This window comes from Lagopus leucura, unplaced genomic scaffold, assembly GCF_019238085.1.
Source record: "Lagopus leucura isolate 7727_CA_CO unplaced genomic scaffold, USGS_WTPT01 Super-Scaffold_73, whole genome shotgun sequence".
Lineage (NCBI taxonomy): Eukaryota > Metazoa > Chordata > Aves > Galliformes > Phasianidae > Lagopus > Lagopus leucura.
Window position 1 is genome coordinate 81,257,506 of NW_024962252.1, and position 15,662 is coordinate 81,273,167.

A 15,662-nucleotide genomic window follows, 5' to 3' on the forward strand; every position below is an offset into this window, starting at 1 on the left:
ACTGACTGGAAGATGTTGTGTACTGACCTGGTAATGTGTATGCATGGCATGCATTTCCTACACAGCTTGTTTGCAGGCACAGCTACAAACGTTTGAAGGTCTTTTCTTGACGAAAGTTCAGGCCTAACATCAGTACTGCAAATACCTCCTGCATTCCCTTTTGAATATTGCAACTGTACCTGGATCAGTTGGAAAGCACTCTGCTACTACTGGTTTCAGCAAGGCTTAGCACAAACAGCAGCTCTCACAGCAGATCCCAAGCCTGAAATATGGTCCACTGGCCAATATTCACTCGCTGAAATAATTAATCAGCAAACCAAGCACTTTTCATCATACAGTGACATTCTGCAGATGGCTAACTGGATTTTAGTCCTAACGCCAAGATCCAGCTAGCACAGCAAGATATTTTTCACCCTTTATATATGGAGGGTGAAACATGATTTCTTCTTTGGTCATCAGATAATTCCTAGCACTCTTTGTTTTTTTTTAGCCTAAATACTATTTGAAAAACATCAAGCATTTTGATAACGATTCCACTCAGTACAGGAACTTCAACCGTATAACACAGAAAAATGCACTTTATTTTTAGATTGTTTATTAAATTTACATATCTAAATTCTAGCCTGACAATTGCATAATGCACTCCATTTTGGACACTTCCGGTCTCTTTGCCCTCCAAGAACTTGTGGAAATTTTTGCATCCTCCAAGCTGAAGTTATTGGAAAATCTACTATTGTATTGCCATATACCTAAATAATGGGAGCCATGGCGAGAAAAGCCTCTGGCAATAAAGAAGAGGCTAAATTATGGTGTCAGTTATTTTGCTGTAAATCACAAAGAATACCAGTAAATCCAGTGGAACTGAATGGATGTAAAACTTAACTGAATGCAGAGAAAAACAGACTTCTCATTTCAAATCATTAAGAAAACAAACAACTTCGCTGCTTTAGTGTTTTCAAATGTCATCACCAAGTACAAAGCATTCTCCACTAGCTTGTCTGAAACCCAAAGGGCTACAGTGCAGAAAAATAAAAGCATCAATGTCTTCTTCCACTTTTATTTAGAAAGGAAACAGAATCTAAACTATCTGAATGGTTAGATTTATTAATAAACCTTTTCAATTTCCACTCTCTCCCAATAGCTAATTAAAATGAACACTGAGTCATGGCTTCACCCAGTCTCCAACAGAAGGATGAGCACCAGAAGTTTGAATGCGAATCTAAAAGAAAAGAGCAAGGAGAGAGCAGGAGATGGGCATCAGGGAATGCAAAGAGATGCCAATCACTTGCAAGGTGGAGAAGGCCACTTGCAGCACACCTGGGATATCTCCAGCCTTCTGTTTAGGTAGATTAGGGTGACAAATTCCAGTCCTGACTCCCCCTCACTACACCACTAACATATAGACCTTATAAAACCACTCTAATACCTTGCCAGAATTGCCAGAGTTCTCCACTGTCATGCCAAGCGTCATGCATGGTCTATGGGGGTTGGACTCGATGATCTCTGGAGGCCCCTTCCAACCCCTACAATTCCGTGATTCCATGATTTGCTCACCATCCTTCCAGAGACGTGCACCACTGCACGGTTGTCTGGAGAAGAGAGCTATAAACCCACTCTCTATGCTACATAGCAAAGCCAGGAAGATGTAAAGAGAAGTACATGCTGCACTACACCAAGGTGCTGTACTCCAGCTGTACTCCAGCCTCCGAGGAGAACAGTGCCAACCTGAAACACAGTATTTGCCGAAGCAAATATGTATTATTACCCACCCACACAAACTAAGTAGATACAAACTGCTTGTAAAGATACTTCTCCTTCTCAAGAAAAAAAAAAAAAAAAAAATCACAAGATAAATATGAGAGCAATTATGAAGAAAATGCATGCAACTACATAAACCAACACGCCAAACTTTCACCCATGTGCACTGATCATTTTACTATCATTTTATAAATAACTGAAACAGCTCTGGTTTTGAAAGACTTTTCTCCATTTACATCATTGTACCTCAGTAAAAGAAATACTTATTTCAGAAAGTTATTATTGGAAGTATTCCAATTACTTCTGATTCATCAGCAACTACAGTCTTATTATCCACATTTATTATTTGTGGTAATGATGCACGATGTTTTAATCGCTCTTTAAAGCCAAAGAATATTGTTTCAAGAGCAGAAAGGAAGAATTTCACCATGAGTTTCAAAAGGCTGTGTTTTGGATTTTGTTTTCGTTTTAAACAGAATAAAAGTGATTTATTCTAGACTTCTTTAAAAATGGTGAATATATCACTAATCAGGACTAATAAAAGTGCATTAGCAAGTGTTTAAAATGATTTATTTCTAAGAATGAATAACTTGGGAAAAATCCACATTCATTTTCGACTTAATTTCCCCCCTTTTGTGTTTACAACAGCGTATTTGCTCTCTCATTCTCCCTTTTGTTCTCCTAAGCACCTACACAAATTACTCTCCAGCCAAGAGCTAGTTGCTAAATCTCAACTTGATGTATATTTTAATGGCAGTTATAAGTCCCTAGTAAACAAAATTTACCAAAAAAAAAAGAAAAAAAAATGGCAGAAGGTCCTTTGTTAGACAATGCTGCTAAGCACCATTATAATTTTTCTGCTTGTATGCCTCATAACTATTTCATTTTTTAAATTATGACATGCTCTTGTTTACCCCAAGCTGCCTGGTAAATGTACAGAATGCATCAGCCAATACCACGGGTGCAGAAGACAGTGAACTTTGCAGTGACCAGGAAAGATGGTTCCTACAATTAGTTCTATAGTAATAAAACCACAGAACCGTTTCAACTACTTTGTACTCACATTGCAAAGTGTGCTTAGAGTTACCTAACATCCCTGCATTAATTGCATAATGAATTTAAACAGTTCTTACATGATTGCTATTAGAAAAGTCAGGCTAGACAAATCTACACTCTGGCAAAAGTCAGAGATTAAAGCTTAACGCTCACTGCTTGTATTATCCACAGCCTGTGGATAAAACAAAGTGGTTTTTCACTAACACCCTTCTGAAGCCAATTAATCATAAACAATAACAAATTCTAAGCCTTTGTGGCAGGACTGTCATTTGTGTTTGTACAACACCTTGCCCCATTCAGCTACTAGGACACAACCAGCTCCTCAGCTTTTGAAAAGCTGAGAGCAACACTAATAATAAATGAAGAGATTTCTTGCGCAAACAAGATGGATATGAAATGCCACAGCAAGCAGAAAAAGAAATAGGCTGTACTCTAATTTGAGCTTAAAATTTCAAATAGGCTCCTGCAGAAATGAAGAAAAAAATAAGTCATTTGAAAATACAATGGGGAACAGTTAAGAGATCCTATCCTAAATATTATTAGGAGATCCTTCTAGAATAAGAAGCCTGACAGCTCATGTCTTCTAAGGATAAAAAGTGGGCTCCTCTGTGTGATTATATGCACTCTGCTTTTCTCTAGTGTCATTCTATTGACTTAGATGGAATTACAGCTGACGTACAACAAGGCACCTACATTACAGTTGGGGATAATGTTCTTTTTAAAATAATGACTGCAATATTCAGCCAGCAATTAAAGAAACTCATTTCAGACATATAAACTATACACTTGCCCTTTATTATTTGTAATGAATCAACTTACTGTGCCAGTTAGAATACTTGAGAAGTCTTTTTCAAGTTATCAGCCAACAATATGTTTTGGTAACGTAGCCATGTAAGTCTAGAGACTGAGGTTCAAAGAGCCAAACCGAGCTACTTCAGATTTTCCACCTTGCATTCCACTGCCTTAATTTTAGTGTGAAGTAAAACTCAAGAGTAAACATCTGAAGAGAAGGAAGGATTATTTAGTAGTAAGTCTTGACTTATATTATCTGGGAGAACATCCCCACTTTAAGACACTAAAGCAATTTCAGGGTGTGAATGTGATAATCACACAGCATTCCTAAAGTATAGCATCCATGTGAATTTCTGGCCCTTCCCTCTGCTAGTGTCATCTCATCTACTTTCTGCAAAAATGCTCATAACAAAAAATCAGTCTTCCATTCTGCAGAGCACCTACATTAAATACAAAATAGGTAAGCTCCTGTTTGTGGAAATTTTATGGTCATGTGATAAAAATGCAGGCTTGGCTAAGGAAATGTCTACTTTGCAAGGAAACTAAAACATAAGTGGAAGAAAACAAACACTCGGAGACTCATGGAGCTCATCAATGGTTTACACCTCCAGCTACAAACGAAGACTAAAAATTACTGTCAAGAATCATGGCTGCTGCCATGGCACTGACAGCAACAGGCTGATACAGGAGTACCATGTTACATTGGCCATACTGTCATGAACACCACATCAAGATTTTCCCCAAGCTGTTTTTACACCGGGGAGACCCTGCTGCTGGTCCTGGAGACAACAACAGGAAACTTAGCTCAGTCTCTCCCCCTCGTGGCGAAAGCCCTAAAACCCTCATACTTCATGAAGCCTCTGCATAGGTCTTCTCTCAGAACTTTGAAAGAATCTACTTTAATCACATTTTCACTTTTCCATTATCTGAAGTACTGCTTGTGGCATCTTACAGATGTTCTGCCCATTTTAACCAGCTTTAAAACTCACCGGCATCCCACTAAAAGAAAACTAGACATAAATGGACGCAAAGAACTGTGCCAATGATTCTCTGGAATTTCTTTCTGCACTAGCTGTAGTTTATCTCACCTCAGTTTTAAACAAGCAAATAGTCCAAGATCCAACTAGAGTTGAGAGATCTTCAAGAGATCTTGAGAGAAGAAAGAAAAATAAGGAAAACATACTTATTTCAATAATAATGCCATTGTAAGATTTTGCTGAGATATGGAAGCCAAAATTGCAGTTAGGTTGCATTAAGTCTTCTGAACACCAGTTTCCATTCCACTACTAAAGTAGATATTTCACAGCACACAGTATTCTTTTGAGCTCCTGTACCTGCCACCTGGTTTCAGAATCACAGGGCAAAGGAGACAGATTGAATAGCTCATGCAGAGACAGCATATCCGAAAAGGCTACGTACATTTCTTTACTGTTTCTTGTGAAAAGGAAATGTTACCTCAGCAAGACGTGAGTGCTTGTGAACATTCTCTCCTTTCTGCACGCTTGGAGCAAGCTGCTGCAGCACTCCTCGGCTGCTTGTGAGGGCACGGGTCAAGCGAGCAAACTTTCCCCAACCTCAAAAAAAAAAAGCAAAACATGCAACATCATATACATTACAAAACAAAAAATTGGAAGCATACCCCATAACGTTTCTCATTATTAAAAAAAATATAAGTTAAAAGAAAAATAGAGCAAATTGTATTAATGCTGACTACAAGGGAGTATAATTTAACCATGTGTCAGAAAAAAGTAAGTCATAGTAAAGGCAGCAGGTTGGTTAAGTAACAAGTTAAGTAACAACTGCAGTAGCTTTGTATTCAAGGATTCTACAAGAGTGCATTACACAAACCACATCTTTTGTAAGGATAAATGTGCACTGTACAATAATCTTCTATTAAACCTAATGGTCAGATTTGGATCTCACAGCCCTGAAGATGACGTCCCAGACTAATAAAGATGTAGGCCTAAAATCAGGCACAGTGAAAGCCAGAGCTGCCTGTAACGGAAATGAATCTGGCCTCAGATGCATTAAACATAGTTCTGGAATAAGCAGAGAAAAGCACATAAGTAAGAAAAAGCAGAGCAAATAAAACAAAATCATTAATTTTATCCCCTCTAAACAAAAGAGAAAAATATACAAATAGAATTTCTCAAACTGTAATAAAACATTTAACAAATTCTGGCAGATAGGTCATACTGAATTTTAATTCAGAATATTTTTTGCAGTAATTTCAAATAGCCCTCAAAATAGAAAGTTTGAGTGACAGACACGAGCTAGCTTTGACTATAACCTTTATGAACATACTTTGACATAACAGAAAAAGTCAGGCAGAGTACATGTCTGAGTATTTTTGGCAGTCTGAAAGCAAAGTATCAGTGCATTTGGTCTTGAAAAATGCTAGCACCACCTGCAAACTGTTGAGCAGTCTCACCTCCTACTCCAACTGAGGGTGCTCAGCACTTTGCAGACTCAGTTCTTAATGAAATCTTGCTTCTGGAAAAATTTCCCTTTACATTATAATTTCAGCACCAACAGAAATGACGCTATTAGCAGTGACAGTTTTTAAAGACTAGTGTAGAATTTAGGCTGCAAGTTATCCATAACGAGTAAAGGAAGATGAGTAGTTAAAATACCGTCCACTACTTAGAACATTAGCCTTGTTTGACATCTCACCCTGATGTCACCTTCATCCATCACCCTGATGGAACTTCCAAGAACATATTTGTCAACTTGATGGGTAAGCACAAAAAAATAAATAAATTGTCTGAACTGGCTATTGAACAAAGTCTTCCAGATCAGAGCTGAAAAAAATTGGTCTGCAAGAATACACAAAACAATGCATTTATTGAAGGGAAGAACCAAATTTAGAAATACCTTTCTAGAAACAAGAATAAAAGTGAACATTTTCTTATGCCCCAAAGCACACTTTAAAGGAAGCCTGGCACAAATTAATAAACTTGAACAGAATTAGTAAATTCTTCCTGGGAATATTCAGCAACACATAGGTTGCGTAATTTCCACCCAGGAAGCTAGATTTTTCCTGGTAAATCCATGTGAGTTTAACTACTATAGAGCAGTATTTCTTGAAGAAACAAGTCAACATGACAGAACTTAAACAGAGGTTAATCTGTACCTGTTGCAAAACTGACCCAAGACACTTTGTTTTTCACAACACATTTCCATATACTGTGGATTTTTTTTTTTTTTTTTATACAAATAAAGAGCATTCTTTCTCCATTATATGTGAAAAAAAATAACCAAAGTTCACATGCTGAGACATAAATGCCTTACTATATTTTCATTAAAGACAGTGGAGGTTAAATGAATGGATTAGGTGGGAGTAACCAATCAAAATGACCTATCTTTGGCTGCTATAAATCAAACCAGAGTTTGTGAAGCCAACACAGCTACAGCAATTTACACCGACACAAGTTTTACCTTTCCAAAAAACGCTTATGTTGCACTACTAAATTTTCCTCCTGTTTCACAAGGCCAGGGAGGGACGGGTAGACTTTCACTTGTATAAATTCAGACTGACAAGGTTTGTCTCAAGAGGCTGCCAGCTCCAAACCACGTTTCCGGGCCGGTAGGACCAGCGAGGCAGCGGCGCCAGCCCCATCCTGGCGCTGTCCGTGGTGCTGAAGTCGAGGCCCCGTCACGCCGCTGACCCAGCCGAGCCGACTTCCAGTTTAATGTGGGAGCTGACTCTGCTCCCTAACCAGATATGCAATGTTTTTAATGTCAACTACAGTAGACAGTCTCTTTTGCTAGCTGATCACCCGCTTTCTTGAAAGAATCAAAATTTGATTAAAAAACAGCAGATGGACTTCGAGAGCCCTTTTTTTCCCCCCCTATCGGCAAGTCTTCCAATAAAGGCTATTTCAACAGAAACACTGAGAGGGAGGAAGAAAAATACCTCACTTGAGTTTTCTTGCACAAAAACACTACCAGACAACTCTGTAGTCATGAATGTGGCTATGAATGCTGAGCACTTTCATGCATCTTCCATCTTCCCAAAAGCCATCTACACTTGAAAGGCAGTGATAGAACTTGACATGGTCCTGTCTCAGCATCTCCTATAGGCACCTACTCTGCCCTGCATGTTGCAAATATCATTTGTGGGGGCCTAACTGGCGTTCAAATGAGCTGTTCCACAAACATGAGATCTGTTACCATATACGTCAAACACTGACCTGAAAATGATGTAACCATACAAGCAAGAGACTATTTCAGTAGGCAGGGATGCTTAGGTTAGTGGGTTTCTTTGAACCAGCGCTGACCTGAAAGTGGGAGGTTTGAAATATATTCACTCATACACCCTCTCCACACACTGGGTACACTACATAGGAAGTATAATTAAACATGTCAGAATATTCACTGAATCTCTGTACCTCTGTCCCAGGTGTATGAATCTCATTTTTAGGACAGGACAATTTCTTGTATTACTTTTTTTTTCTGAGAAAGGAAACATAATTATACTGAATCTACACATTATAACACAGGAGAAAAAACTAAAAGGAGACGGAAAGCCAGTACTAATCCTATCAAATGATAACTTCTCTAACACTTCTCAAAAAGACAGCAGTGCCTATTGAATGTATTAAAATTTGTCCTTTAGAAGACTAAAGACGGATGTAGTCTACAAGTCAGACATTTATCCAATGAAGACAAGTGAAATAATGGACTTAAGCCACAAAACAGAATATAAGCATTATATTCTATGTGCCACAGAGCTGGTCTCAGGAAGAAAATTGAACTTTCCAAGACAAGGAAAGTTCCAGAGTGGTGTAGGAACAAAATGATGTTAGTCCTGCCTGGAAAGGGGGTCCGGATGATATGGATTACAAGTTCTCTTTCAGCACAAGCAGTTAGTTGTGAGATCCCTACATCCATTGTTTTCTTCTAGAAACAGAGAAAGCAAAAATTAAATTGAAATCCAATGACTCTATGCAATTCTCCTGTAGGTATATAGATTCCTCAAACAGGCAAGAACTTACACTGTTTTAGAGAAGACAGCTTAGAATTTGGGAACAAAACATAAAGCTGGGTGCCAACCCCTGGTTGCGCTTGCCTGTGCTTCTTTCTTCTCTTTGATTTTAACCTATTTTCATAACTGGTTGGTTTCCTTTCTCAGTTCATCCCTGCATAATGTTTTCAGCAAAACAATCAGAATGTCTTCAGCTTCAAAAGGATGAAGAGCCTTCAGGATGACAGACCAACTCCAGTTGTCCCACATTACTTGATGCTATTTCAGAATTTCACTATTTCAGTGTAAAAATCTAAGTAAAAGCTGCTCTTGAAAACATCCAAGATGCCTACAACAAGGACAAAAGCTGCCTCCTGAACATTGTTTTGTGCAGAAATGAGACATCAGAACACACTTTTGGGATATTTCATGCATCAAGACTTCACTTCTTGAAGGCATTAAGCTTCATGTAACAACCCTCTCAAGCAGAAGAAACCAATTTCCTCAATTTTGAGATGAGCATGAGCTGTTGATTCTCTGTGACTCTGTGAATCCACGACACATTTCTAATTTATCTCAGGTAAGTATTTATTACCTACTAATACCTTCAATTTGATAACGATGAATCACAAATTCAAACATTATTTACTGTGGCAGTTACAGAATCCTTGTTATTAAGTTGCTTCTGCAGCTCATACAGTCCCTGGAGTTCGAACACAAAGGCATAGCCTGCTTGAGAATAAGCTACTTTAACCACAAGTCTATTGATCACATAGAGATGTGTAAATGCAATCAAATCCAAATTCCAGCAGTTATCACCTCCACTGGAACCACCCTTTGCTTTCTTGCATGTCACAGTTCCCTGCTTACATCCATCACACCTCTCTGCAGTCTGAATGCTTCTGCCCTTTAAAATTTCATAACTAAAACTGTGTTATTTTTCCATCTGGAGTGGAAAAGCATACTAAAGTTCTTAATGTACTCACTGCTTCCCTTTCATTTGTTTCCTTTTTAGGACACCAATTTATCTAGATGAAAGTAAAGTATAACAATCAAAATATTTCAAACACTGGCTTTGCTCCTATAAATACATATTTAAAAACAGAACAAAAAATTAGGGAAAAAAAGGTGAAACAAAGGGGAAAAAATAAGAAAGGGAACATCAGGTTGGAGTTTTCCCTGAATAAAATTGAGGCAATCAAAATACTATTTTTTGTGTACCCTGCTTGCAATGCAAAGGACAGCCTACCTGCAAAATGAACTAAAGCTTCTGCAGAAGAGAAGATAACTGATGATGGCTACAAAACACAGGAGGTTACAGTAACTAGGAGACCAACAACCATTTTCCCATATAATTCTGTGATGTTGAACTTGATGCCCCCTCCCTCCCTTTTTTTTTTGGGGGGGAAGGGGTGAGGGGAGGGGAAGAGGGCAGAAAATAATATTAAAACCAAGAAAAATTAGAATCCAAAGCATAATCCCCAAACTTTGATACAGCAGCATAGATGCCTTTATTGCATTCACACATGCAAAACCTGTTTCTTACTAGCTACTTAGATTGCATGCAGACTCTGTTTACCTGAGCAAGCTACAGTTTTCATAAAGTGATGCATTTCACTTTATATACTGTTCTCAAATGTCGCATACTTGGTGTGTTAAATCTCAAATCAAAACAAGACATATACAGACAAAACACATTGATTGCATATACTCTGAAATTCTGCTAAGAAAGTGACCTATCGCTTCCCAGGCCAAATTTAGCTATGACATTATTTGATTTTGCCTGCTTATTCAAGTAAATCTATTTTTTCCTGATTTTTTTTTTTTCCCCCAAAGGGGCAACTATACACGGAAAGATGAAAACAGGGAGTTGGTTTTTTTTAAATTATCAGCAACATCACTGACACACTATTTTTAGAATGAAACATAGAATGAGCTATGCTTAAAGTGCCTGCATTTAAAATCAAATATAACTAACGCCCATTGCAGTCATAAAATAAGTGTCTACTGAATTACCTGAAACAACAGAGGCTTATAACTAGAAGCCTATTTTATTTTTTTTTTTAAACAGGACTTTAGAAATGTTGTTTCATCATCCCAGTCTTTGAAATTATTAATCTTAAAAAATGGACTAAGAATGAAAAACAGTACTGGGATCTTCTGTCTTTCTCTGAGTCACCTTTGGATAAAAGATGTCTATTAATTTTTGTGTACCAGTCAATCACCTGTCGTTAGAGCTCAACACTTTGCACTTACAGAGTGACTGTATCATTCAGCTGAAAAATCATGCTTGATATTGCCAGCAGGTGATAGGAAGCTAAGATACACTGTAGCTAGGGAGGCTCAGCTGACAGATAAGCTGCTCTTTAACCATGTTCCCGCACAACATAATGTTTTTCTCCACAAAGACATACAGGCACTGATTTTGAAGAACTCAGGCGCTTCATGCTGTGCCACTCTGTAACTATGTAGATAGCAGGTATACTAAAACATCTGCATTTGCAAGCAGGTATTAACTAGTCATAACCACAGCAAACTGATTTCATGTAGAAGCACAGCAAAGGATTAGTTGGTGAAAGTTGACTGAAGGTGAGAATGGGAAAATAATTGATTTAGCAATCAATTCTCAGCTTAAATTAAAAACAATTAATATGTAAATTCTGAGTGTTGCATTTTTAGATCAGGAGCTCATTTGTTTGCCATTATTCTGAAATGTTTCCAGGAGAATTGCTGCCCTTCAAAAACGTGCTACAAATTTCCAATGGAATGTTGTACAGTGTGCAAGGAATGTGTTCTCTGCAAAGCTCAGGTCTGTAAAAGCAATGATTTTTTGAAGCCGCTAAAATAATTTTGCCTTTTTTTAGAACTTCCAACATATTTTTCCCCTTCATGAGTCCCAGAACTCATTGCAGACAATGAATTGTCTGACATTCCACATCTGTTTTTTTCCCCTCACAGTATCCAGTTGCATAGTGAGTTCTAATATTAATATTGTGTGGTCACACACATAACATTCTGTTTTGCAAATTATCTCTTCTTTTCCATGGAATTGCTCATCTAGCCATCAAATGACTGACACAACATCACCTACCCGGTACACACACAAAATCCCGAAGTTAGCCTATAGGAAGTAATCTAGAGAAGAGAGGAAGACATAAGGGATAAATTAAGTATTAGAATAGAATGCGTGATTCATCTGTATCACGTTTGATTTGTGTACACAGCAACAGAAAACTCTATTGGCATGAAACTGGTGCAACATCATCAATTTTAGGAGATTCAGATATAAGATGTGCAACACTTATTTAGTACACAAACTCTTCCATACATACCAACAGCACTTAGGCAACATGTATAGAGCTCTGCCTCAGTGGCCTCTGAACAATAGGTCTTCTATTCTGTCTATAACACTCAGTACGTATTTAGCAACTTTCCATGGGCCACATGAACAAATTTTGCTTAGCATCTTAACTCTTCTGCAAGTTAGCACACTTGTAAATAGGCTTAATCTTTGTATTACATTGTTTTAGATATGGAACTGCTAAGAATTACCATGATCACTATAAGAACAGCATGATCTCAAGATCCTAGAACAGGAACTTCTCTTGAAAACAAAAAAGTTGCAGCACCTCCCTCTTTTGAAAGTGAAGGACAAACTCTTCTCACAAGAGCACAAGTCACCACTACAACTAAGGACCTTCTGCAAAACCAAAGCAAAAAGGCATGGCTACCACTCCTGAACGAAAGCCCTGCTTGCCAACTGAACAAATGAAGTAAGGGCTTTCACTCCCACCAAACAAATGAGAGCCAGCTTTACTGCATCACGCTGATTTATCCTTGCTGTCAGTCCTCATTAGGACACGGTGAAGACAACTATGCAGGGAAAAAAAAAATACTGTAGACCCAATTTTTCCAACAAGATACATTTTTATTTTTTTTTTAGGTTTATAAAAGCACTGTAAGAAAACAAACAAACAAAAAAAAATAGCATTCAAAGGGGAAAAAAAAATAACCCACATAACTTGGAAGACAGTATGTTTGTTAAGGTTGTACTTCCTTTTTCATGGTAACAGGTGTTTCCACTTCGAGCAACTGCATTTTTAAAGAATAATATTTTGAGAACAAATGTAAATCAATTCACCTTCACAGTAAGTTTCCTGTTTAATGTAATACTACAAATATTATTAAATACTACAAAAATGCAAACAACAGGAGAACTTACGTCTTTATTCACCCCAGAAGACGCAAGTCTCTGTAATTCTACATGTGGGTACAAAAGGTCTAATTCTGTCAAGATCTGAATCTGAGTAAAAGTTTATGCCTCTCTCACAGCTGAGTTTGCTTCCAGATCTCTAGGGTGTAAGTTAGCAAAGGGTTAACAGCAAAACACAGCAATTCTACTTCACTCAACCTGACAGCTTGAACCTGATTCAACTTAAGACTATGAGAGTATTTTCACAGATGTGGAAAAAAAAAACCAAACTGGTCCTAAACTTTAATATAAGAATGCTAAGTCACGTCGAGCCAGGCAGAATTAAATTATTCAGATCATTGTCAGACAGGACTAATCCCTCCATTTTTGCATACAGTGTCATAAGCAGTTTGTACAGGGCCCAATATCCTTCAATTTCCTCTGAGACCAAAGAGGTAGTTAAGCATCATTGTGACTGCTTGAAGGCTGTGCTGGTACGGGGATTAATAATGAATCTTAAACAGAGTGCAGCACCTATTTGCAAAGCAAGCTCTGCTTCCTAAAGCACTTCGGGGTCTCATTAGCAATCACCTGTTTCAGTGCAGACCAGAGCCAACTCCCATAGGAAATCAACGCAGCCATTCCTTGCACATAGCTGTGCCTCTACAGGCTTCATGGAAGTTATTTTAACATCCAATCTTTTGGCTTTAAGTCTTTAAGTATTTAAAGGACTTCAGCTTTTTCAAAACCAGGGCAAATGAAAAACAGCAGAATAAATATATAATTATGAAAAAGACAAACCTTTACATGAATCATCCTCAATAGGCTGCTTGAAAGCCGTTATGTCATTGAAAGTGCAAAGAAATAAAACCACTTTATCCTGCTCATTTCGGATTGGAGCAATTTTCACAAAGAACCAGACAGGTGTTCCTGGAAACAAACATATCAAAAAGTTTGTCAGTGGTAGGCACAACAGTAAGTGTGCTAATTTAGATGTTTACACTTCCAAATCAGCCATCTGTAAATGTTACTTTAATGTTTTGGGAGTTTTGCAAACACCTATTAGGAAAAATGACAGAGTAGCTGACAAAAGTGCTAGTTAAATTGTGTTCTACCTCTGATTAGCTTTTTAATCTTCAGGAATTGATTGCCTGCTTCTGGGCCTCATCTACAAAGCCAATACACAAACCTATGCAGCACTTTGAAAGCTGATAGAGTCCCATATACATGCAAGGGTGCACACAACACAGTCTCGCTGTTTCTGTGCAAGCCTTGCAGACAGGTCAACAGTGCCTAATCCACAGTCATAGTAAGAATCCCAACTCAAGAGCACAGTTGGCTTTAGTTTTCTCTGGGGGAGCACCAGTCCCTAATAAGCATGTCAGCTCTGGGAACTCTGGCCTTGCCTGCAAATTCTCCAATGGAAGGGAAATTCTTTGCAAGCTGCTTTTCAGTTTGACTTTTTTCTCAGCTTGCTCAGAATCACTCCAGCGTGAAGCAAGACTCCAATGAATATAGAAGAGAATAAGCCATCAGGACTAGCCCATGTGCTATGGATGGGACTTAAACTGTATTGCACATAGCTATACTTTTTTAACTACTTCAGTAGAAAAACTCCTGGTGAAAACCACTTGAAAGATTAAAGCCTGAACAACATAGAAAAAAATGTTCCCAGACAATGACCCTTCAGATGCTGTTGTCAATTTTCCTTAATATCTGTCCAGGCAAATCACTTTGAGGAGAGAAAATGCCAGTCAGACTTGCCTTTCTATATTTCCAGCGGTTCTGATGAGATTGCTGAAAACTCAGTAGTGACAGCAGTGAAGTTTCATTTAAGAAGACTGTGTCTGCCACTCCCATTTCACAGGATTCAGCACATCAGTGTTAGCAGTATTTGAGTATAAGCAGCTTGAGGGGGGGGGTCAGAAATAAAAGCAGTTGACTCCTCTATGTCACAGCATACATTTTTTGAAGGCACCATTATTTTCTGTGCAGTCTTCAGTCATAAAAAAATGACTAATTGTATATGTTTTCATTTTGTCCCTATGCCCTCACTGAGGATGAAGGAAAAATTCATCCTTGCTTTTGCAGACCTAAAATTTAAGAGCCAAAAAGAAGATTCAAGCTTGCTTGCTGTGAGTAGCATTTCTCTCAGGTTTCCTTTGCGAGCTACATTTGACAGAAAAGCCTACATAAAAGGAACCAGCACAAAATTTGAAAATCAGCAGGTTTCCCATAGAGGAAAGCCAGAACAAGGAGTGTCACAATTAACTTTTGTTACTTGTGTAGGACAGCCTACTACATACAGGGTTATACTAGAAGAATATTTCTTCTCTTTGTAGATCACAGGACCCTCATCTAGACTAGAGATCAGGTTCTCCTTCACGTGAATTACTCAGTGCTTTCACTTGACTACCGCATGGTGTATTTCATGCAACAGTTATAAACAATTAGGGCCACTTGTGTTTCCTGACTGTTAAAAGCTCACAATGAAACCTGAGGTAGTTCACAACAAGCAAAGGCAGTATTTTTCTTACTATGCTAAAATAACAGAGCATGTTGCTACCCAGTGCCTCATCTGGCTGTCTCCCAGCCTCTGTGCTTAGCCATCATTTCCCGCCACAGAAAGCCAGGACAACTCCAAGACCTATGGACATCTTCCATAAATGAAGCCTGACTCCCCACTGGGCATGTATAGAACAGGCAGTTTCAAAGCCTGGCTGAGCTTCCGTGCCATATGTACAGCCACTTCTATGAACAGCAGGGTATACAATGCAAGGAGCCCTTCATTGAAAGAGCAGAGAAATCCAAATTGAATTACTGAAAGTCGTTTCTGGAGGAAAAAGTATTCAGGGATCAGTATCATGGGGGTTTTATTTGTGTTTGGTTTTGTTATGG

The 15,662-nt window shown here is 38.3% G+C and overlaps 1 protein-coding gene across 1 annotated transcript in view; it reads right to left on the minus strand.

Annotated features, from left to right (window-relative positions):
- The window catches only part of KCNH1 (potassium voltage-gated channel subfamily H member 1), a 179,978-nt gene that overhangs the window by 144,262 nt on the left and 20,054 nt on the right, over positions 1 to 15,662 (minus strand). The window contains exons 4-5 of the mRNA XM_042894006.1: positions 13,566 to 13,694; positions 5,062 to 5,180 (exon numbers count right to left, since the gene is read on the minus strand). Of these exons, the coding sequence (XP_042749940.1) occupies positions 5,062 to 5,180; positions 13,566 to 13,694 (248 nt within the window). The remainder of the gene's footprint in view (positions 1 to 5,061; positions 5,181 to 13,565; positions 13,695 to 15,662) is intronic.